This window comes from Mercenaria mercenaria, chromosome 19 (assembly GCF_021730395.1).
Source record: "Mercenaria mercenaria strain notata chromosome 19, MADL_Memer_1, whole genome shotgun sequence".
Lineage (NCBI taxonomy): Eukaryota > Metazoa > Mollusca > Bivalvia > Venerida > Veneridae > Mercenaria > Mercenaria mercenaria.
In genome coordinates this window covers 38079022-38102224 of record NC_069379.1, presented here as the reverse complement: position 1 = coordinate 38102224, position 23203 = coordinate 38079022, and the positions used below count along the sequence as shown (strand labels likewise).

The window sequence follows — 23203 nt, the reverse complement described above, 5'->3', positions numbered from 1 at the left end:
AGGGATGTTTAAGTGCAATGTGCAAGAACAGTAACTCTACCTTGCCTATTTTTTGAGTTATTCCCATTTATCATATTTTATTAAAAAATTTTGTCCGGAGCATAACTCCAAAAGTACTGGAGGGATTTTCTTCAAACTTCATACACTGATAGAACACACTGGGAGGAAATGCAGTGTGCGAGAACAATAACTCTACCTTGCCTATTTTTAGCTCACCTGTCACATAGTGACAAGGTGAGCTTTTGTGATCACGCAGCGTCCGTCGTCCGTTCGTGCGTTCGTCCGTCCGTCCGTCCGTAAACTTATGCTTGTGACCACTCTAGAGGTCACATTTTTCGTGGGATCTTTATGAAAGTTGGTCAGAATGTTCATCTTGATGATATCTAGGTCAAGTTCGAAACTGGGTCACGTGCCATCAAAAACTAGGTCAGTAGGTCTAAAAATAGAAAAACCTTGTGACCTCTCTAGAGGCCATATATTTCACAAGATCTTCATGAAAATTGGTCAGAATGTTCACCTTGATGATATCTAGGTCAAGTTTGAAACTGGGTCACGTGCGGTCAAAAACTAGGTCAGTAGATCTAAAAATAGAAAAACCTTGTGACCTCTCTAGAGGCCATATATTTCACAAGATCTTCATGAAAATTGGTCAGAACATTCACCTTGATGATATCTAGGTCAGGTTCGAAACTGGGTCACGTGCGGTCTAAAACTAGGTCAGTAGGTCAAATAATAGAAAAACCTTGTGACCTCTCTAAAGGCCATATTTTTCATGGGATCTGTATGAAAGTTGGTCTGAATGTTCAGCTTGATGATATTTAGGTCAGGTTCGAAACTGGGTCACGTGCGGTCAAAAACTAGGTCAGTAGGTCTAAAAATAGAAAAACATTGTGACCTCGCTAGAGGCCATATATTTCATGAGATCTTCATGAAAACTGGTCAGAATGTTCACCTTGATGATATCTAGGTCAAGTTCGAAAGTGGATCACGTGCCATCAAAAACTAGGTCAGTAGGTCAAATAATAGAAAAACCTTGTGACCTCTCTAGAGGCCATATTTTTCATGGGATCTGTATGAAAGTTGGTCTGAATGTTCATCTTGATGATATCTAGGTCAAGTTCGAAAGTGGGTCACGTGCCATCAAAAACTAGGTCAGTAGGTCTTGAAATAGAAAAACCTTGTGACCTCCCTAAAGGCCATATTTTTCATGGGATCTGTATGAAAGTTGGTCTGAATGTTCATCTTGATGATGTCTAGGTCAAGTTCGAAACAGGGTCATGTGCCTTCAAAAACTAGGTCAGTAGGTCTAAAAATAGAAAAACCTTGTGACCTCTCAAGAGGCCATACTTGTGAATGGGTCTCCATAAAAATTGGTCAGAATTTTCATCTTGATGATATCTAGGTCAAGTTCGAAAGTGGGTCACGTGCCTTCAAAAAGTAGGTCAAATAATGAAAAAATGTTGTGTCCTCTCCAGAGGCCATATTTTTCATGGGATCTGTATGAAAGTTGGTCTGAATGTTTATCTTGATGATATATAGGTCAAGTTTGAAACTGGGTCAACTGCGATCAAAAACTAGGTCAGTAGGTCTTGAAATAGAAAAACCTTGTGACCTCTCTAGAGGCCATACCCTTGAATGGATCTTCATGAAAATTGGTCAGAATGTTCGTCTTGATGATATCTAGGTCAAGTTTGAAACTGGGTCACGTGCCTTAAAAAACTAGGTCAGTAGGTCAAATAACAAAAAAACCTTGTGACCTCTCTAGAGGCCATACTTTTCATGGGATCTGTATGAAAGTTGGTCTGAATATTCATCTTGATGATATCTAGGTCAAGTTTGAAACTGGGTCAACTGCGTTCAAAAACTAGGTCAGTAGGTCTAAAATTAGAAAAATCTTTTGACCTCTCTAGAGGCCATATTTTTCAATGGATCTTCATGAAAATTGATCTGAATGTTTACCTTGATGATATCTAGGTCAGTTTCGAAACTGGGTCATGTACGGTCAAAAACTAGGCCAGTAGGTATAAAAATAGAAAAACCTTGTGACCTCTCTAGAGGCCATATTTTTCATGAGATCTTCATAAATATTAGTGAGAATGTTCACCTTGATGATATCTAGATAATATTCGAAACAGGGTCACGTACCTTCGAAAACTAGGTCCATAGGTCAAATAATAGAAAAACCTTGTGACCTCTCTAGAGAACATATTTTTCAATGGATCTTCATGAAAATTGGTCAGAATTTTTATCTCGATAATATCTAGGTCAGATTCAGAACTGGGTCACATGAGCTCAAAAACTAGGTCACTATGTCAAATAATAGAAAAAACGACGTCATACTCAAAACTGGGTCATGTGGGAAGAGGTGAGCGATTCAGGACCATCATGGTCCTCTTGTTTTAGTTATTCCCCTTTATCATATTTTCTTAAAACATTTTGTCGGGAGCATAACTCCAAAAGTACTGGAGGGATTTTCTTCAAACTTCATACACTGATAGAACACATTTGGAGGAAGTGCAGTGTGCAAGAACAATAACTCTACCTTGCCTATTTTTTGAGTTATTCTTCTTTATCATATTTTCTTTAAAAAAAATTGTCCGTAGCATAACTCCAAAAGTACTGGAGGGATTTTCTTCAAACTTCATACACTGATAGAACACACTGGGAGGAAGTACAGTGTGCAAGAACAATATCTCTACCTTGCCTATTTTTTTAGTTATTCCCCTTTATCATATTTCCTTAAAACATTTTGTCCGGAGCATAACCCCAAAAGTACTGGAGGGATTTTCTTCAAACTTCATACACTGATAGAACACATTGGGAAGAAGTGCAGTGTGCAAGAACAATAACTCTACCTTGCCTATTTTTAGCTCACCTGTCACAAAGTGACAAGGTGAGCTTTTGTGATCGTGCGGTGTCCGTCGTCCGTACGTCCGTACGTCCGTCCGTCCGTCCGTAAACTTTTGCTTGTGACCACTCTAGAGATCACATTTTTCATGGGATCTTTATGAAAGTTGGTCAGAATGTTCATCTTGATGATATCTAGGTCAAGTTCGAAACTGGGTCACGTGCCCTCAAAAACTAGGTCAGTAGGTCTAAAAATAGAAAAACCTTGTGACCTCTCTAGAGGCCATATATTTCACAAGATCTTCATGAAAATTGGTCGGAATGTTCACCTTGATGATATCTAGGTCAAACTCGAAACTGGGTCACGTGCCTTTAAAAACTAGGTCAGTAGATCTAAAAATAGAAAAACCTTGTGACCTCTCTAGAGGCCATATATTTCATAAGATCTTCATGAAAGTTGGTCAGAACGTTCACCTTGATGATATCTAGGTCAAGTTCGAAAGTGGGTCACGTGCCTTCAAAAACTAGGTCAGTAGGTCAAATAATAGAAAAACCTTGTGACCTCTCTAAAGGCCATATTTTTCATGGGATCTGTATGAAAGTTGGTCTGAATGTTCATCTTGATGATATCTAGGTCAAGTTCGAAACTGGGTCACGTGCGGTCAAAAACTAGGTCAGTAGGTCTAAAAATAGAAAAACCTTGTGACCTCTCTAGAGACCATATATTTCATGAGATCTTCATGAAAATTGGTCACAATGTTCACCTTGATGATATCTAGGTCAAGTTTGAAAGTGGGTCACGTGCCCTCAAAAACTAGGTCAGTAGGTCAAATAATAGAAAAACCATGTGACCTCTCTAGAGGCCATATTTTTCATGGGATCTGTATGAAAATTGGTCTGAATGTTCATCTTGATGATATCTAGGTCAAGTTTGAAAGTGGGTCATGTTCCTTCAAAAAGTAGGTCAGTAGGTCAAATAATGAAAAAACGTTATGACCTCTCTTAGAGGCCATATTTTTCATGGGATCTGTATGAAAGTTCGTCTGAATGTTTTTATTGATGATATATAGGTCAAGATTGAAACTGGGTCAACTGCGATCAAAAACTAGGTCAGTAGGTCTTAAAATAGAAAAACCTTGTGACCTCTCTAGAGGCCATACCCTTGAATGGATCTTCATGAAAATTGGTCAGAATGTTCACCTTGATGATATCTAGGTCAAGTTTGAAACTGGGTCATGTGCCATAAAAAACTAGGTCAGTAGGTCAAATAATAAAAAAACCTTGTGACCTTTCTAGAGGCCATACTTTTCATGGGATCTGTATGAAAGTTGGTCTGAATGTTCATCTTGGTGATATCTAGGTCAAGTTTGAAACTGGGTCAACTGCGGTCAAAAACTAGGTCAGTAGGTCTAAAATAATTAAAATCTTTTGACCTCTCTAGAGGCCATATTTTTCAATGGATCTTCATGAAAATTGATCTGAATGTTCACCTTGATGATATCTAGGACAGTGTTGAAACTGGGTCACGTGCGGTCAAAAACTAGGTCAGTAGGTATAAAAATAGAAAAACCTTGTGACCTCTGTAGAGGCCATATTTTTCATGAGATCTTCATGAAAATTAGTGAGAATGTTCACCTTGATGATATCTAGGTAAAATTCAAAACAGGGTCACGTACCTTCGAAAACTAGGTCCATAGGTCAAATAATAGAAAAACCTTGTGACCTCTCTAGAGACCATATTTTTCAACGGATCTTCATGAAAATTGGTCAGAATTTTTATCTTGATAATATTTAGGTCAAGTTCAAAACTGGGTCACATGAGCTCAAAAACTAGGTCACTATGTCAAATAATAGAAAAAACGACGTCATACTCAAAACTGGGTCATGTGGGAAGAGGTGAGCGATTCAGGACCATCATGGTCCTCTTGTTTGAGTTATTCCCCTTCATCAGATTTTCTTAAAAAAAATTGTCAGGAGCATTATATCTTCTTCATGCATGGAGGGATTTTGATATATCTTGGCACAAATGTTTACCACCACGAGCTGAAGTGTGATGCGCAAGAACCAGGTCCCTTGGTCAAAGGTCAAGGTCACACTTAGAGGTCAAAGGATACAAGAATATAAACCTTGTCCAGAGCATTTCTTCTTCATGCATAGAGGGATTTTGATATAACTTGGCACAAATGTTCACCACCACGAGACAAGAGTGTCATGCGCAGTTCCCTTCTTTAAAATTACTTCCCTTTGTTTTTACTTTAAATAGCTTTTATTGTAACTTTTTCATTACTAGTCGTAGGGAAAAATCGAGACCACTTTTCTGTAGTACAACAAGCATGCTAAATCCAATTTTGAGGTGTAATTTGACCAATCTCTACCTGATAAAGAATTTTGTGTGCACTTGCGGTTTGTTTTTTTTTTTTTCGGCGACGCCGTCTAAATTCGTTTTCGTTTCCTATGCCACGTGACTTCAGTTTGCAAATCAAACTACTTGATAACGCATTATAGATAATTTATCAAAATGGAAGATTTATGCAACACTCTGCCTGATTGGACGGGAAGTCAATTTCTTTCACTCTGTTGATTGTGCTACGCTGAGTGAAATGTAGACAAAGCGTTTATCCTAAACGACGCTGTTCACAGTTTTAAAGCTAACTTTGGCTCAGTATATTTAGCAAGAATATTGATATATCTCAAAATGATAAGTAAGTTTAATAAATATGATAAAAACCTGTTCAAATACCAACATATATCAAATTAAAGGAAGAGCTGAATACGGTCTGTGTATCACATGAATAAGGGTGTGATAAGAGTCTTTTATGTAGAGAAGTGCTTTTTAAAAGATTTTCCTTGTTACAATTGTCGTCTGTATATGAAAAGGTTTCTTGCTTTTGTGACTTATACAGGTTGCATATTAAAATGAGTACTTGTTTGCTTTGAATATTTGTTATAAATTATTTAACTGATTTATTATATATGAATATTTTCTTTAGTATGGCATGCAAATATTGAACTCAGTTGAAATCTGTTTTATTATATATATGCTATATAATGACTGAATCTCATTGCACTGAAATGAAGGTACGCTGCATACAATTTATCTATGTGATATGACTACGGTCAAACTTTGCTTATGAAACAGAAATATTGAAATAATTACAATTGTATGTTTTGCTTGACCTTCACTTTTTTATAGGTGTGACGTCATTGTCCAAAGATTCATGAATAGCGAATATGCTATTTGTTAAAGCGGGATCAGTTGGCCTATTTTAGAAATAAATAAAAATAATAAATAAAAAAATCCTTTAATTGATTTTTAGCTCGACTATTCGAAGAATAAGTAGAGCTATCCTACTCACCACGGCGTCGGCGTCGGTGTCGGCGTCGGCGTCACACCCTGGTTAAGTTTTTCGTACCAGTCCACTTTTTGACAAAGTCTTTTAAGATAAAGCTTTGAAACTTTCAACACTTGTTTACCATCACCATGTCCAGTTATAGGCAAGAGTACATAACTCTGTCAAGCATTTTGACTGAATTATGGCCCCTTTTGACTTAGAAATCTTGGTTAAGTTTTTCGTACCAGTTCATATTTTGACAAAGTCTTTTGAGATAAAGCTTTGAAACTTTCAACACTTGTTTACCATCACCATGTCCAGTTATAGGCAAGAGTACGTAACTCTGTCAAGCATTTTGACTGAATTATGGCCCCTTTTTGACTTAGAAATCTTGGTTAAGTTTTTCGTACCAGTCCACATTTTGACAAAGTCTTTTGAGATAAAGCTTTGAAACTTTCAGCACTTGTTAACCATTACCATGTTCAGTTATAGGCAAGAGTACATAACTCCATCAAGGATTTTGGCTGAATTATGGCCCCTTTTGACTTAGAAATCTTGGTTAAGTTTTTCGTACCAGTTCATATTTTGTGTAAAGTGTTTGACATATGGCTTTGAAACTTTTAAAACTTGTTCATTATAATAGTCTCTATCAGTAGACAGGAGTACATAACTCTGTCATCTATTTTGGCTGAGTTATGGCCCTTTTTGGATTTGGAAATTGGTTTTCGTACATGTCCACGTTTTGTCAAAATTATTTGACGTATGGCTTTTAAACTTTAAACACTTGTTTATCATCATGATTTCCATCTGTAGGCAAGAGTACATAACTCTGACAACTATTTTGGCTGAATTATGGCCCTTTTTGAACTTTGAAATTTGTTCAGGTTTTCTTACAAGTCAGCGTTTTGTCAAAACTATTTGAACTGTGGCTTTGAAACTTTTAACACTAGTTTATCAACATGATTTCCATCTGTAGGTGAGAGTACATAACTCTGTCAACTATTTTGACTGAATTATGGCCCTTTTTGGACTTGGAAATTTGTTAAATTTTTCATACAAGTCCATATTTTGCCTAACATATAACATAACATATTTGCCATCATGGTTACACATTGCCATTTAGTGCAAGACTAATCAAAATCCACAAGTACAGGAACATTTTTGTGTTTAATCCATTTTTTCTTTTTTCTGAAAATCTATGGTAATATTTTGACCCCATTCTTCAATCAATTTTTCGAATAGTCGAGCGCGCTGTCATCCGACAGCTCTTGTTTCTCATGTATTCTAATCAAACTTGATTTGTAGCGTCTTTATTAGGCCCGCAGCCAACTTTGTTCAGCTGGGAGCTGCTAGGGGCTGCTAGAGCTAAAACTAGAAATGCCTTTATACAGCATCTCATGAACAGCTTGGTGGATCTTTGTTATGCCCCCTTTCGAAGAAGGTGGGGTATATTGTTTTGCAGATGTCGGTCGGTCGGTCGGAATGTAGACCAATCCGTTTCCGGATGATAACTCAAGAACGCTTGGGCCTAGGATCATGAAAGTTGATAGGGAGGTTGGTCATCACCAGCAGATGACCCCTATTGATTTTGAGGTCTGTATGTCAAAGGTCAAGGTCACAGTGACCCTGAATAGTAAAACGGTTTCCGGATGATAACTCAAGAACGCTTGGGCCTAGGATCATGAAAGTTGATAGGAAGGTTAGTCATCACCAGCAGATGACCCCTATTGATTTTGAGGTCAGTATGTTAAAGGTCAAGGTCACAGTGACCCTGAACAATTAAACGGTTTCCGGATGATAACTCAAGAACGCTTCAGCCTAGGGTCACAAAAGTTGATAGGCAGGTTGGTCATGACCAGCAGATGACCCCTATTGATTTTGAGGTCAGTATGTCAAAGGTCAAGGTCACAGTGAACAGTTAAATGTTTTCCGAGCAATAACTCTAGAACGCTTGGGCCTAGTTTCAGGAAAATTGATAGTTAGGTTGGCCATGACCAGCAGATGACCCCTCTTGATTTTGAGGTCATTAGGTCAAAGGTCAAGGTCGCATTGGCCAGGAACGGTTAAACAGTTTCTGATCTTCTTGTCCAAAACCATAGGGCCTATGGCTTTGATATTGGGTATGTAGCAAAATCTAGTGGTCCTCTACCAAGATTGTTCAGATTATTTCCCTGGGGTCAAATATGGCCCCATCCCGGGGGTCACATGGTTTATATAGACTTATATAGGAAAAAAATTTGAAAAACCTCTTGTCCAAAACCACAGGGCCTAGGGCTTTCATATTTTGTATATGACATCATCTAGTGGTCCTCTACTAAGATTGTTCAGATTATTTCCCTGGGGTCAAATATGGCCCCATCCCGGGGGTCACATGGTTTATATAGACTTATATAGGAAAAAAATTTGAAAAACCTCTTGTCCAAAACCACAGGGCCTAGGGCTTTCATATTTTGTATATGACATCATCTAGTGGTCCGCTACTAAGATTGTTCAGATTATTTCCCTGGGGTCAAATATGGCCCCATCCCGGGGGTCACATGGTTTATATAGACTTATATAGGAAAAAAATTTGAAAAACCTCTTGTCCAAAACCACAGGGCCTAGGGCTTTCATATTTTGTATATGACATCATCTAGTGGTCCTCTACTAAGATTGTTCAAATTTTTCCCCAAGGGTCAAATATGGCCCCGCCCTGGGGGTCACATGGTTTACATAGACTTATATAGGGAAAAACTTTGAAAATCTTCTTGTCCAAACCACAAAGACTATGGCTTTGATATTTTGTAATGTAGCATCATCTAGTGGTTCTCTACCAAGGTTGTTCAAATTATCCCTCTAGGGTCAAATTTCATGGTTCATATAGACTTATATAGGGAAAAACTTAGAATATTCATGTCCATAACTTACATCATTCAAATTTTGACCACATGTATAGTTTTGAGTGGCAAGATGAACCTTGACATGAGTTGACCTTGATCTTGACCTAGTGACCTGCTTTCACATTTCTTTAGCTACAGCCTTCAAATTTGGACCACATGCATAGGTTTGTGTACTGAAACAAACTTTGACCTTGTTATTGACCTAGTGACCTACTTTCACATTTTTGAAGGTACAGACTTCAAATTTGGACCACATGCATAGTTTTTTGTTCCAAAATAAAATTTGACCTTGATTTTGACCTAGTGACCTACTTCCACATTTCTCAAGCTACAGCCTTCAAATTTGAACCACAAGCATAGTTTTGTGTACTGAAATTAACTTTGATCTTGAGATTGACCTGGTGACCTACTTTCACATTTCTGAAGGTACAGGCTTCAAATTTGGATCACTTGCATAGTTTTGTGTTCTGAAATAAAATTTGACCTTGATTTTGACCTAGTGACCTACTTTCACATTTTTCAAGCTGCAGCCTTCAAATTTGAACCACATGCATAAGTGAGCATATAATTTGTTCCTTGTGCAATTACTAACTGCATCAAGGGGGGCATTTCGTGTTCGACGAGCTCTTGTCATACTTGGTCTGGAGCATCATTATAAGGTCCTCTTCCAAATTTATTTACATAGGAACTTGGGCCCTATTAGGGACCACTATAGCTAAAAGTAGATATGCCTTTCTTCGCATTAACCACTAAAATGTAATGGATTTTTATCAAACTCGATGTGTAACAATATCGTAAGGTCTCCTGCTATTTTGTTACAAATGGGGATAGGGACCAATTTAACTAAAAATATAAACACGTTTAATGACCTCTTCTCATGAACCGCTTCATGAATCTTCATCAAACTACTGCTGTAATTATTCGTCTAGTAAGGAAAAACGAAACAAAATTGCAACCCTACGAAACCTTTGCGAAAAATTAAAAGAGAACCATTTAAATTGTTAAAGAGCAGTGTTTAGTTTTGCAGTTTGAAAAATGTTAGATGAAAGATGAATGTTAGATGAAAAATTCATAAACTTCTTTCCTTATTACAATTCGCCGACCATCATTCTTGTTAAAGATTAACGTCCCTTAGTCGTTACTATAAATAACTTATATTGTAATATTTTTATAATTGACCCTAGGGAAAAAACATGACCACTTTTCTGTGGTACAACATAGATGTTACTCTCCAATTTTAGGTGTATTTTATTAGCTCACCTGTCACATAGTGACAAGGTGAGCTTTTGTGATCACCCTTCGTCCGTCGTCAGTCCATGCGTGCGTGCGTCAACAATTTCTTGTCTGCATGATAGCGGTTTCATTTATGATTTTATTCCAACCAAACTTACACACAACTTGTATCACCATAAGATCTCGGTTCCTTTCTTGAACTGGCCAGATCCCATCATGGGTTCCAGAGTTATGGCCCCTGAAAGGGCCAGAATCAGCTATTTTGACCTTGTCTGCACAATAGCAGCTTCATTTATGATTTGATTTTTATCAAACTGGCACACAACTTGTCTTACCATAAGATCTTGGTTCCTTTTTTGAACTGGCCAGATTCCGTTATGGGTTCCAGAGTTAAGGCCCCTGAATGGGTCAGAGTTAGCTATTTTGACCTTGTCTGCACAATAGCAGCTTCATTTATGATTTTGTTTTAACCCAACTTGTACACAACTTGTATCCCAATAAGACCTTGTTCCTTTCTTGAACTGGCGAGATTCCGTTATGGGTTCCAGAGTGATGGCCCCTGAAAGGGCCAGAATTAGCTATTTTGACCTTGTCTGCACAATAGCAGCTTCATTTATGATTTGAATTTAATCAGATTTGCACAAAACTTGTGTCACCATAAGATCTCGGATCCTTTCTTGAACCGGCCAGATCCCATAATGGGTTCCAGAGTTATGGCCCCTGAAAGGGCCAAAATTAGCTATTTTGACCTTGTCTGCACAATAGCAGCTTCATTTATGATTTGATTTGAACTAAAGTTGCACACAACTTGTATCACCACAAGATCTTGCTTCCTGTCTTCAACTGGCCAGATTCCATCATAGGTTCCAGAGTTATGGCCCCTTAAAGGTCCAAAATTGGCTATTTTGGCTTTTGCAGCCATATAGAGACTTCTTTTATGGTTTTATTTGATACAAAATTCCAAAATATCTTCAACAACAATAAATCTTGGATTCCATGACAAATCAGATCCAATCGTAGGTTCCAGAGTTATTTTATATCTGATTACCTCCCCTGATTGTAATAAAAATGGATTTATATCAGTAAGTACTTATAGGACTTATTTGAAATTTCATTATTGTTATTAGTTGGACTGAGACAATTAGGACAGATAACTATGAACTGATTTTATGTCAAATTACCTCCCTTTATTTCAAATTAAAATGGGTATATCTCCATAACTAATGAAGATACTGATCTGAAATTTCATTTATGTCAACAGATTTATTTGGCAGATCCTTCTTTTGTTCACTTACAATATTAATTTTTTTAATTACTTCCCTTTTACGTTACTATAAATAGCTTATTTTTAGTAACTTTTTTATTATTGGTCGTAGAGAAAACCGAGACCACTTTTCTGTGGTACAACATGGATGGTACCTCCAATTTTTAGGTGTATTTTGACATATCTATACCTTGTAAGAATTTTTTTTTCATTTTACAGGGTTTTTTCTTGCTGTTTTGGGAACATAGCCTTTACCCCAAAAGTCCCCCAAAATTGGGAATTTTGACGCATAAATGTTCTAGATTGGGAAATATTTAGTCCCATAGGATATAGTAAGGATGTGTTTATGCACTTTCTCATACACTTGTTTCATATTGTACAACCTCTTTAACATACTGCCATTACAAAATTGTCCATAATTTGGTCAATGTTTGTGCAATTTTGATGATTTTTTTTTTCAGAATGTAGATTGGGAATTTTTGCACTCATTTTGGGAAAAAAACATACTTTTTGGCATTGGGAATATAGCCCAATAACGGCTATAAAAACGGCCGAAAAAAAACCCTGTTTTAGTTAAATTCCTTTGCTTTGTTGTTCCTGTCCTTTGGAAGATATTTTTTCTGAGGACCTTCTTGTCCTCAAGTGCAGTGATAACAGGTGAGCAATATAGGGCCATCATGGCCCTCATGTTATATATAAGGTATCTCTACCTGGTAAGGAGTTTTTTTGTGGACAAAAGACTTACAGTCATTACTAAACAACCACAAAATTAACATTCCATTTGCAAATACAGCTGCTAGAGTAAAGAAATTTGCTTTGACGGGCATATATTGTGACATTCTGGCACTCTTGTTCCCTGTTAGCTTTCCATTCCTTCATTTTACAGTAGCCATATAGAAGAACATCATAGCTATACTGTTCATGAAAATTAATAAAATTTAGCAGTAAACCACCTCACTACTGACTTATACTTTCTTCCACATCTTAAAACCCCTAATGCTGACCACAGCTAAATGGTTCTTCAAAGCTTTCCCCAAAATTAATACTTTCAGACACTAACTTGCCAGGAACTTTAGCCTTCAATTATAATATGCCCGGCAGGGGGATTAGCCATGACATTGTGTAACATGGCTCTTGTTATTATTAGAATAAAAAGCAGAGCTAAAAGTAGTTCATGAGAAGTGGCAGTCTTGACCTTGTATGGTTTGTGTATAAGTAAGGTATGAAACCGCGGCTCTTCTCTTAGATGATTCCAACAAACAAATTCTCGACATATTTAAATTTTATAAAACCTTTGGCAATGCAGAAAAATTCATGGTATAGATCTAATTGTAGTAAAAAAATTACAAAAACAAATTTAAACATCTCCACCGATACCCAGACATGTTATAAAATTACATCTAGGCCTTGAATTAAGGCCGGGCCCCCTATTATACAAAACACATCTTCACTGAGAAATCAGTTACCAGATGACTAGAAAATCAACAGGGGAAATGTTAGTCGTCCGGACGACTAGACACTTCCTTGTTAAAAACATGTTGTTATGTTACATGGTACATGATATGCATGTGTTAAGAGAGTAAGAGCAGTAATTAATAATATGTACAGCTTTGTTAAAAATAAAAGCAGGATGATGACATTAGTACATTATGCGAGTCTATCCAAGAACTATTGAAAAACTGCAGGAAATATATATGTTGACCACCACTTTTGGGCACTTTTTTCTCTTTGAACTCTGTTACCCATAGTCCAGCAATTATTTTTTTGTTATTTTTCATTAAAATGCCCTACTGATAGAACATGCATATTACTCACACAAAATGCATCATTTCATATTATTTTAGCCAGACATCATGGATTACAGTTTTATATTATGAAATAAGTTTTCAAACACATCCAACATATTTTGCACCAATGGGATAGATATGGCTCAAAAAAAAAATTCAAAAACTTGTCATATATGCAATGGGAGATCACTTTACAGGGTAGATATACACTGCAGTATACCATATACTTTTTCAACCAATCAGAGGCCTCATTGGTTACTTCCCTCTGACCTAAAGAGATAATCTTTCTTTTTTATATGAACAAAATATTGGTCAAAATGATAAAATAAACATTTACGAACTGAGATATGATTACCTTTTCACTCGGATACCAATATGCTGAAAATCGCTGAAAAAATTTTGGCGACGGGACCTGCCTGTGTTCTGAGATAAAGATAATATTTCACTTGAATCAAGAAAAACATGATATATCAATCACCATACTCCTATTATTTTACCCATATGGTTAAAATGAGGAATGCGTTTTAATGAATGTCTCGTCTAATTGCTTGCTTGTATATTTTATGAATACGCTGATATTTCTGTTGATGGTGGGTCTATTTCTTACCTCACCCACCACCAAAATCGCATGTTTTCATAGATTTTGCACCTTATGCGCCTATCAGACAATATTGGGATGCAAAAGTGTAATCAAAACTGAATGATTATATAGCAATAAGTGGTACAATCAAGAAAATTAATTAATTGAAACTTATAAATACATTAAACGGAACTCGGGGAGCAGTCAAAACAAGCACCTAACGTCCAGAAATTGCAGGAATTTGACTGCTGATGCTCCATTCTACAGCCTGTATTAGAAAATATGACATGCAGAACATGTTAAAAGTGTAATGCCGCAATAAGTTATTTACGTTTTACCAGACTGGCAAAAAATTGACACATAAATCTTCATGTAGTCCCGAAAATAAGGCAGAAAAGTAGGAAAATTCCCAAATGACCACTATTTTTAATGCTTTCTTCAGTTTCTGTAAAAGAAAAAATGCATTACAAGGAAAGCATCATGCATTTATGTCAACATGTTAACACAATCTAACGAAAAATGTCACATTATTGTACCCCCGACAAAAAAGTTGTAAGGGGGGGTATACTGGTTTCAAGTTGTCTGTCCGTCCGTCTGTCTGTCTGTCTGTCTGTCTGTCCGAGCTCACATTTGCATACTTAGGTGGCTATAGGAACAATAGGTAACTGTACTTTTTCTTTGATGTCATTCATTCCATAAGGCTTTTATGTGGCTATTTTTCTCTTACGTGGCTAAAAGAACAGAGTAACCACATAAGTATCCATATGTAGGAACGTCCGTCTGACCGTAGACACAATCTTGTGCGCTCCATCCCCATCCCCTTGACACAATTTAATGAAACTTCACTCAAGTGATCAGTAACAACAGTAGTTGTTCATGGGGCATGTTAGGTTCTTCCAGAAAAAAAAATTGCAGAGTTACGGGACTTTGTTTTTTGTTACTATACTATATACATAGACACAATCTTGTGCGCACCATCTCTTCTTATCCCCTTGACACAATTTAATGAAACTTCACACACGTGATCAGTAACAACAGTAGTTGTGCATGGGGCATATTAGGTTTTTTCAGCAAGAAAAATTGCAGAGTTATGGGACTTTGTTTTTTGTTAACATACTATGTACATACAGTCTGCATATGCAATCTTGTGCGCGCCTAATCTTCCGAACCCTTGCACATAATCTTAATCTCTGGAAAAACGGAAGTCCGTCCCCCTAGAGGTACGGATCCGTACCCGTAGACACTTCCTTGCAACAATGACAGTTATTAATAATTTTGTTGCAGCAAAGGTATATAGTCCAAATTTTAGGACGTTTCGGGACAGCGTGATAACTTTTGACCTTCGCTGTCTCCAAACTTACTGTCCAAACTTACTCTGCATATTTCTGACAGGAAAATCTCCAATGAAATCCGTTTGGAATGTTTTCTGGTACAAAGTATTTGTAATGATTACATCTCTGATAATGAATTGATGTTGACATTATTGAAGCATAAACTTGCCTCGCTGACATTTTATGAATGAATGTTTTGAGTTTAAAATTTGTTTCTACAATTTTGTGTCATCGGCAGTTTGCTGTTTATTGAAACCGGTGTCAGGGTAGATATATCCTTGCACCTGTCACATTATATTTTTGAAGATTTAAGTCTCTTATTAAAAATATGGATTAAATTCAACCCATTTTAAGTTTCTACATGAATATAAATGTTTAATTTATTAAAGCAAGTAAGTTTGACCAGTATATTATGACTTTTTCTTATTTTTTAATGTCTTTGTTTTCCTCACAGTAATATGTAGAATACAGGTAAGGCTTAGTCTTAGGGATGACAACTATAAAATATCAGATCATAAAAAAGTCACCCTGATAAGCCAGATGAGTAAGGCTATAGCAAAGGCTAGGCTAAACATTATATCTTTTGAGTAAAGCTACAGCAAAGGCTAGGCTAAACATTATACCTTTTGTCAATTTTAGAGATGGCAACCAATAACATTTTTGGTAATCAAATATTCGCTCAACCTTCTGAACGAATATTCAAATATTTGTCATCAACTGATCAACAAATCAGCTCAAAATCCTACATGTATGTTTATCAATACCCCAAATCAGCGACTTGCATTAATTCTACTTTCCTTTACACCGGAAGTAATTCAAACATTGACGAATTAAAACTGACATATCGTTCTCATCACTTCTACATATTTTGGAGAATAAATATTTGTTATTTGCCTTCATTTACATATACTTTATATAGGATTTATTACTTACAGGGATGTAGCCGTCTCTCCACACATATTACACGTAACTGACTTCTTATCAGATGATCGCGTGAAATACTTCAAAACGCAAGACTAAGGAGGCGTTGCTTGCATGTTGAGAGTAGATTCACTGCGGGGTGTGGAGTCTTATAAGTGTAATATAGAGAAAAAGAAATATTTGGCTTAACTTTATGTCTCTGAAAATTGAGTATTGATTTTAAAAATAAAAGTCAGCAATACGAAATGCATTTATTCGTCATTTCAATCAGATAATCAGATTTACATCAAAAAATGATATGCATCACATTTGACTTGTTTCCTACACTTTTGGCATTTTTTTTACTCAAAAACATCTTTTTATCAACTTTAATTGAAATCTGAGTAATTAGTTCAAGTGATCATATTTAATTAAATGCGATTTGCACCTACCGAATACACTTTGGCGATTTGTAACAGATTTTAATCAGTTTTCTAAATATAAGCAATTAGCAGTATTGACTACAGGGTATACTGTCATCACCATAGCGATGTACAGTCTCGGTACGCTAATACGCAGAATGACACGTCTGACAAAGATGAAAGCCATTTCCGTGCGCATTTAGAATAAAAGCGGTTTTTGGCAAATTAGATTTATAAACAAACATTTTTTGTTCTTTCATTTGGCTTTTATTTATTTTTCTTGATCTTATATTTTTTCCGAATATTGGAATAGTGAAAGTTCAAACAGTAATTCAAATATTCTTGTAATGAACAGATATTCGAATATTTGTTGCCATCCCTAGTCAGTTTACAACCAAAACATCTATATAGATGTAACATGTATTTATATTCTACATTTTCTGACTTTCAGCCCAAAGAACTAAAGAAGTGGAAAGAAGAGCGTAAGTACAGTTTTATTCTATTTGGTTTTTTGTTAGTCCGCATAAAGGGAATGTAGATCTATGGATTGCGGGCTTGTGAGTTTGATCCCAAGATGAGGCTTATGTCCTCATGAGCCGTGCCATGGGAAAACCAACATAGTGGCTTTGCGACCAGCATGGATCCTGACCAGACTGCGCGGATGCGCAGGCTGGTCTGGATCTATGCTGGTCGCAAACCCATTATGTTGGTTTTCTCATGGCACGGCTCAGTCATGAATGATGAAAGACACAATGATCAATGACCTGGATTTTAGTCTTGAGTTTCAGGGGAGATAAATTTAATTTGTCTTCTAGTATTTAATTCCAAGCGATTATTTTTTCCCAAAATGGACCATTATCGCACATAAATTTCCAAATTTGAAAGACCAAAGCCTCTTCCCAATTTCCTGATGAAAAGCCCTGCACTATATGTAAACAGAATGGGAATATTCGTAAGGCTGCAAGGTGCACACACATATGTTCTGTTATGTGATGCCTCCAGACCATTCAGTTTTTGTTTAGGCTAGTATGAAGTAATTGTGAGCATTTCTGTAATTCCATTTATGCTTTTATATGCATAAGAATTACCATACATGCATATACATGTATGCATTATTTTAATTTAGTAATTTATGCTTATAAACATCTTATTTCATTTGGAATGCTGCATTTGTCCTCGACCTCTGATCCATATTGGAAAGTTTGCAGTTACTTTTGGAAATCAGTTAGTAATCTAGGAACCCTGTTTAGGTCAACTGCCTGCTGTTACATAACTGAAATACTGTTTGAAAACTGCATTAAACCAAAAACAAACAAAAACTAGAGGTGCTTTTGAGAAAAGCGCATGTCTCCCACAACTGCCTGATCGTCTGAATAGTAAGTCTGTCTTTGTATACTGTTTGTGGCCTATTGGTATTCATATGTTGGAGTCACCAGTCTACAATACTGTATCCTTAGTGTTGGTAATTATGTTCAAGGGCCATAATTCCAAAGTGCCTGGGCCGATTTGGCTAGTTATCGAACTTGGCTGAGGACTGATGGTCAAACACATTTTGTTTAAGTTTGGTGAAGATCCGATGAGAAATGTTCGGCTTAGAGTGCGGACAAGATTTGTGACAGACACAAAGACAGGAGTAAATCAGTATGTCTCCCACACCACTGTGTGGTGGAAGACATAATTACGTGTCTGATCATTTGAACAAAAAGCTGTTTTATATTGCCAGGGGCTTGATTGACCAAGTTTTTTCCATGACTGGTCATTATATCATTTTTTGACAACATAAGTTTTGACAAACCTGATCTTTATTTTGTATAATATAACATTTACTTAAAGTAAAATGGAAAAAAAACTCAGTATTTTTCTATATGTATAACATTAGGTGCTAGTTAATGGTTAAACTTTCATTTTAACTCTGACTATTGTGGTACACTGTATCTCTTACCTGAATTTTTATTTAAATGATACTATGAATTATTTAGGCAAAGCCGCAAAGCGAAAATGGAAAGAGGAAAAGTTATTGAAACAGTTGGCAAAGAAACGACAGCTTGAGAAGAAAGAAGAAGAAGCAAAGAAAGTGAAAGAGGAAGAAGAGGAAGTGCAAGAAAGATTAGGTAGAAATTGAAATGTTTTACTGTGAAATCGTTAATATTCGTGTGGGACTAATTTTTGTGAATTTCGTGGTTTAGTCAATCCACAAAATTCAATCCCAATGAACAAGTAAAATTACCATTCATTTTATGTTCAAAATTGGAAATCCACAAATTCATATCCCCACGAAATTTCCGTTTTGACCAAAACCATGAAATTACATGCCCAGGAAATTGAATGATTTTACATGCACATGAAATTAAATGATGTTACATGCACATGAAATTTAATGGTGTTACATGCACATGAAATTTAATGATTTAACATGCTAAGAAATTAAATGATTTTACAGTATTTCTGTAATTGAATGTTTTGAAGTCTACCCCAAGAAATAATGATATAATTTGGTGTCTATAACAGGAAGGACTACTATTTATATGGCCAATTTTTAATTGGTTTGAGAAAAATTGTCACAAAATTGAAACTTTTTACCTGTCATGTTACCAAACAAAATGTGCCAGAGGTTCAATTATGGTAGACCTCTGATATGTTAGAAGTTTTTAGAAAATTTTACACCTGCTCTTTTAAGAAAGAGCCTTGGAGCATGCCTCTATAAATGGGACTGAAGTGGAGAGCATTCCATTGGCTGGATATTAATTGGTTTGTTTGTTCATTATTATTTAACAGTTTTCATGATAATAACATACAGCAAGTCCTTTACGCTGGGTTGTTTTGAGAATTTTTCATATTTTAAACTTTTTGACTAAAATTAGATGTATTTCAGTTCATTTAGGTCATTAAGAAAAAAAAATCATCTTCACCAGATGTTTTGAAAATTGGAGATAACCCGTCGTTGAAACTTGCATAGTTTGTGATGTCTAGAATGTAAAATGAAAACTTTCATAGGTAATTTTATTGTTTCAGGTCGTCCATACACATTATCCATAGCTTTACCTGGCTCTATTCTAGACAATGCACAATCACCAGAACTGAGAACTTACCTTGCTGGACAGGTAGGTCAAGTTAATTGAAATATATCATACACATTATCCATAGCTTTACTGGGCTCTATTCTAGATAATGCACAGTCACCAGAACTGAGAACTTACCTTGCTGGACAGGTAGGTCAAGTTAATTGAAATATATCATACACATTGTCCATAGCTTTACTGGGCTCTATTCTAGATAATGCACAGTCACCAGAACTGAGAACTTACCTTGCTGGACAGGTAGGTCAAGTTAATTGAAATATATCATACACATTATCCATAGCTTTACTGGGCTCTATTCTAGATAATGCACAGTCACCGGAATTGAGAACTTACCTTGCTGGACAGGTAGGTCAAGTTAATTGAAATATATCATACACATTATCCATAGCTTTACTGGGCTCTATTCTAGACAATGCACAATCACCAGAACTGAGAACTTACCTTGCTGGACAGGTAGGTCAAGTTAATTGAAATATATCATACACATTGTCCATAGCTTTACTGGGCTCTATTCTAGATAATGCACAGTCACCAGAACTGAGAACTTACCTTGCTGGACAGGTAGGTCAAGTTAATTGAAATATATCATACACATTGTCCATAGCTTTACTCGGCTTTATTCTAGATAATGCACAATCACCGGAATTGAGAACTTACCTTGCTGGACAGGTAGGTCAAGTTAATTGAAATATATCATACACATTGTCCATAGCTTTACTGGGCTCTATTCTAGATAATGCACAGTCACCAGAACTGAGAACTTACCTTGCTGGGCAGGTAGGTTGAGTTAATTGTTATATATTACGTTTGTTGTCCATAGCTTTAACAGTCTATATTCTAGATACAAGGTTGTCCCAGAAAATCCATTAGGTATTTGAAAAATACTCAAATAATAACACAGATATTTAATTTTAAAGACTATAGTCCTGTAGAGAATAATTATATTGGTATAACATCAGTTAAAATAATTATTTCAGGCGTCGCTTATTCTCAAAATGGTAAAAAAAAGGTATGCGATTTTCTGGGACAACCTTCATAATGCACAATTTCCAGAATTGAGGACTTATAATTGTGAACATTAACATGAGGTCTGTAGTTGCCTAGGGACGTGAACATGAGTTTGTAGGGACAGGGTTATAGTTAGACTTTTTCAATCAGGCACATTGCCCAGCTCAAAAGTCTAGCACCAAGCTAATAAAACTCAATACATTTATAAGTTATCATGCAGACATTTTATTGCCTATTGACATTAGTCAGTTGATAATTACCTATTGTAATCATATCCAGGAAAAAAGACTGTGGAAATTAAACATGTTACAAACAGTAAGCTGTTTTACTGCCAAATGTCTAGGTGTGCATGTACATTTGCCCTTGTCTGTCCATCCGTCTGATTTTGTGTTGTGCATATCGAAGAAAATACTTGACCTAGAGTCATCAAACCTAACAAGATTGTTATTCAACTGGTAATGATGTACAGTTGTGCACCTGGTGTTTTAATTACAATTTTACCTGACCTGTTATGGCTCTTGACTTAGTCTAAAATATTCATCAAAAAGGCTTAAAAGCAGATGACCTATGTACATTTATCTCAAAACCTATCTGACCTAGGATTATGAAACATTACAGCATGTGAAGTTGTTCACCTTGTGTTTTGTGAGGGATTTCACAAATCCAGACAGAGTTATGTCCCTTAGGCAGCATGCCCATTCACGCACTGCAGTACATATATCATGCACAAAATATCAAATGCACGCATAAAAATCACTTGTTGGGGGTACATGCACGCAGATATTCGGAACTCCTACATTCAGCTGCCAAATCCCTACATTTAATTCATCGCGCACTTGCCAGTTGTTTGGTACAGGCTAAAATGCAGATCCGGTCCAGGGACGTGATAATTTTGTTTCCATCACCGAATTCTCAGCGTAATTGTTAGCCGCATAGAGGTGTTTGGTAAGTGTTTTAGTCAGACGTCACACGGGTCGTGTGCAAAAAAATGTATATGGATACGAAATGCAAAAAAAGCATTTTAGCTTTTATGAACTCGGCAAAAGGTTAACAGTATTTTTTTTTTTATATTTAACTGCAATTCTGATACACGTTGCATATCTGTAATAGTTTGGGCATTTATTATTGATTGGCGGTTTTTACCAGTCCAGTTGACTGTATGTTATTTCGGACGAATCGTGTTCCATTCACGAAATCGGGAATACATGAACCTTGCTGAAAACTTATTTATTTTAAGTATAATATAGGGAGAGGTCCTTTGATTCAAGATTTCCTATCTTAACTTTGGAAAAACAATTTAAATTTTCTAAAATTATCTCATCTGTTATAGAGGGTTCTGCATGAAAAAAAAAAGAACATGTATATCCATGTATTTCAGTAGTTAAATAGAAAAATTTCAGATCTGCCATGTAGTGTACCTTTGAAGTGTACCCCTACTTTGCAAAAGCAGGGGGTACATGTACCATTAATTTTAAAAATGAGTGGGCATGCTGGCCCTTGATTTAGTAGGTTCATGTAATATAATAGGAATATTATTCAGCATTAGAAGTTGTGCATTGTGGCCAGGGGGTTTTATTTGGGATTTCTATCAGACAGATAAGAGTTATGAGCCTTGATTGTCAAGATTATGCATACATGGCATACAAGTTTGTGTTGCCTGTATCTAAAAAGTATTTGACTTTGATCCTATAACATTGTGGGATTGTTATATAGCATGTGAAGTTGGCACATTGTGTTCTATTTGAGATTTCTTTCGGCCATACCAGAGTTACGGCCCTTGACTTAATGAAAAATACACTTTTAGTGCTTAATGTTTGTGTTGCAAATACATGTATCTAAAAAAATATTTCACCTAGAATCAAGAAATCCTAAAGGAGTACAGTCAACTCGCCAATAGAGAATCACTGCCAATAGCGGGTCACTTGAAAATAAAATGTGAATCTTTCTTAAACATATTAGAGTATACAATGTTTAAGTATCCAGTTATATAAACTTATCATTTAGCAATTATTAGACAAAAGAAGATGGATCTAATCTAATGAGTTTGAGTTCCATGAGTAGATAACTCTTGCAACCATGTTTCCTGACTTGGATTTTAGCACTCGTGAATTCTTCAAAGTAGAATATTTTTGAGCATACTTCACAATTTCTTAGATAAAACCACACAAATTTGGTACTATTTTGACGAGTGAAACGAACACTTTCGTAGGAATAATATGATTATGAATTTTAGATTGACTTCGATGAAAAAAAGTGCCATCAAACAGAGGCGGCCATTCAGCCAATAGAGAATCACCCATTTCAGGGATAATCAAAAGGTTGTTTATTTTGCTTAAAAATACAAGTCAGAGGTTGATTTGATGTTGTACTGGTTTGAACTGACAAATCTAGATAAATGAATAAGGTTCTATGAATCAACATTTTGATTTTAGTTTTAGATATAGGTGGTGTTAATTATGCATAGAAATACAACTGTGAAAACTAGTGCTATATTCTTTGACTTAATATCTCCTGTTTGAAATGTAAACGTACTGTCTCTC

The 23203-nt window shown here is 36.1% G+C and overlaps 1 protein-coding gene across 1 annotated transcript in view; it reads left to right on the top strand.

Annotated features, from left to right (window-relative positions):
• The window catches only part of LOC123542343 (putative methyltransferase C9orf114 homolog), a 45161-nt gene that overhangs the window by 6050 nt on the left and 15908 nt on the right, over nucleotides 1-23203 (top strand). The window contains exons 2-4 of the mRNA XM_053532006.1: nucleotides 17027-17057; nucleotides 18555-18686; nucleotides 19588-19676. Coding sequence (XP_053387981.1) covers nucleotides 17027-17057; nucleotides 18555-18686; nucleotides 19588-19676 — 252 coding nt within the window. The remainder of the gene's footprint in view (nucleotides 1-17026; nucleotides 17058-18554; nucleotides 18687-19587; nucleotides 19677-23203) is intronic.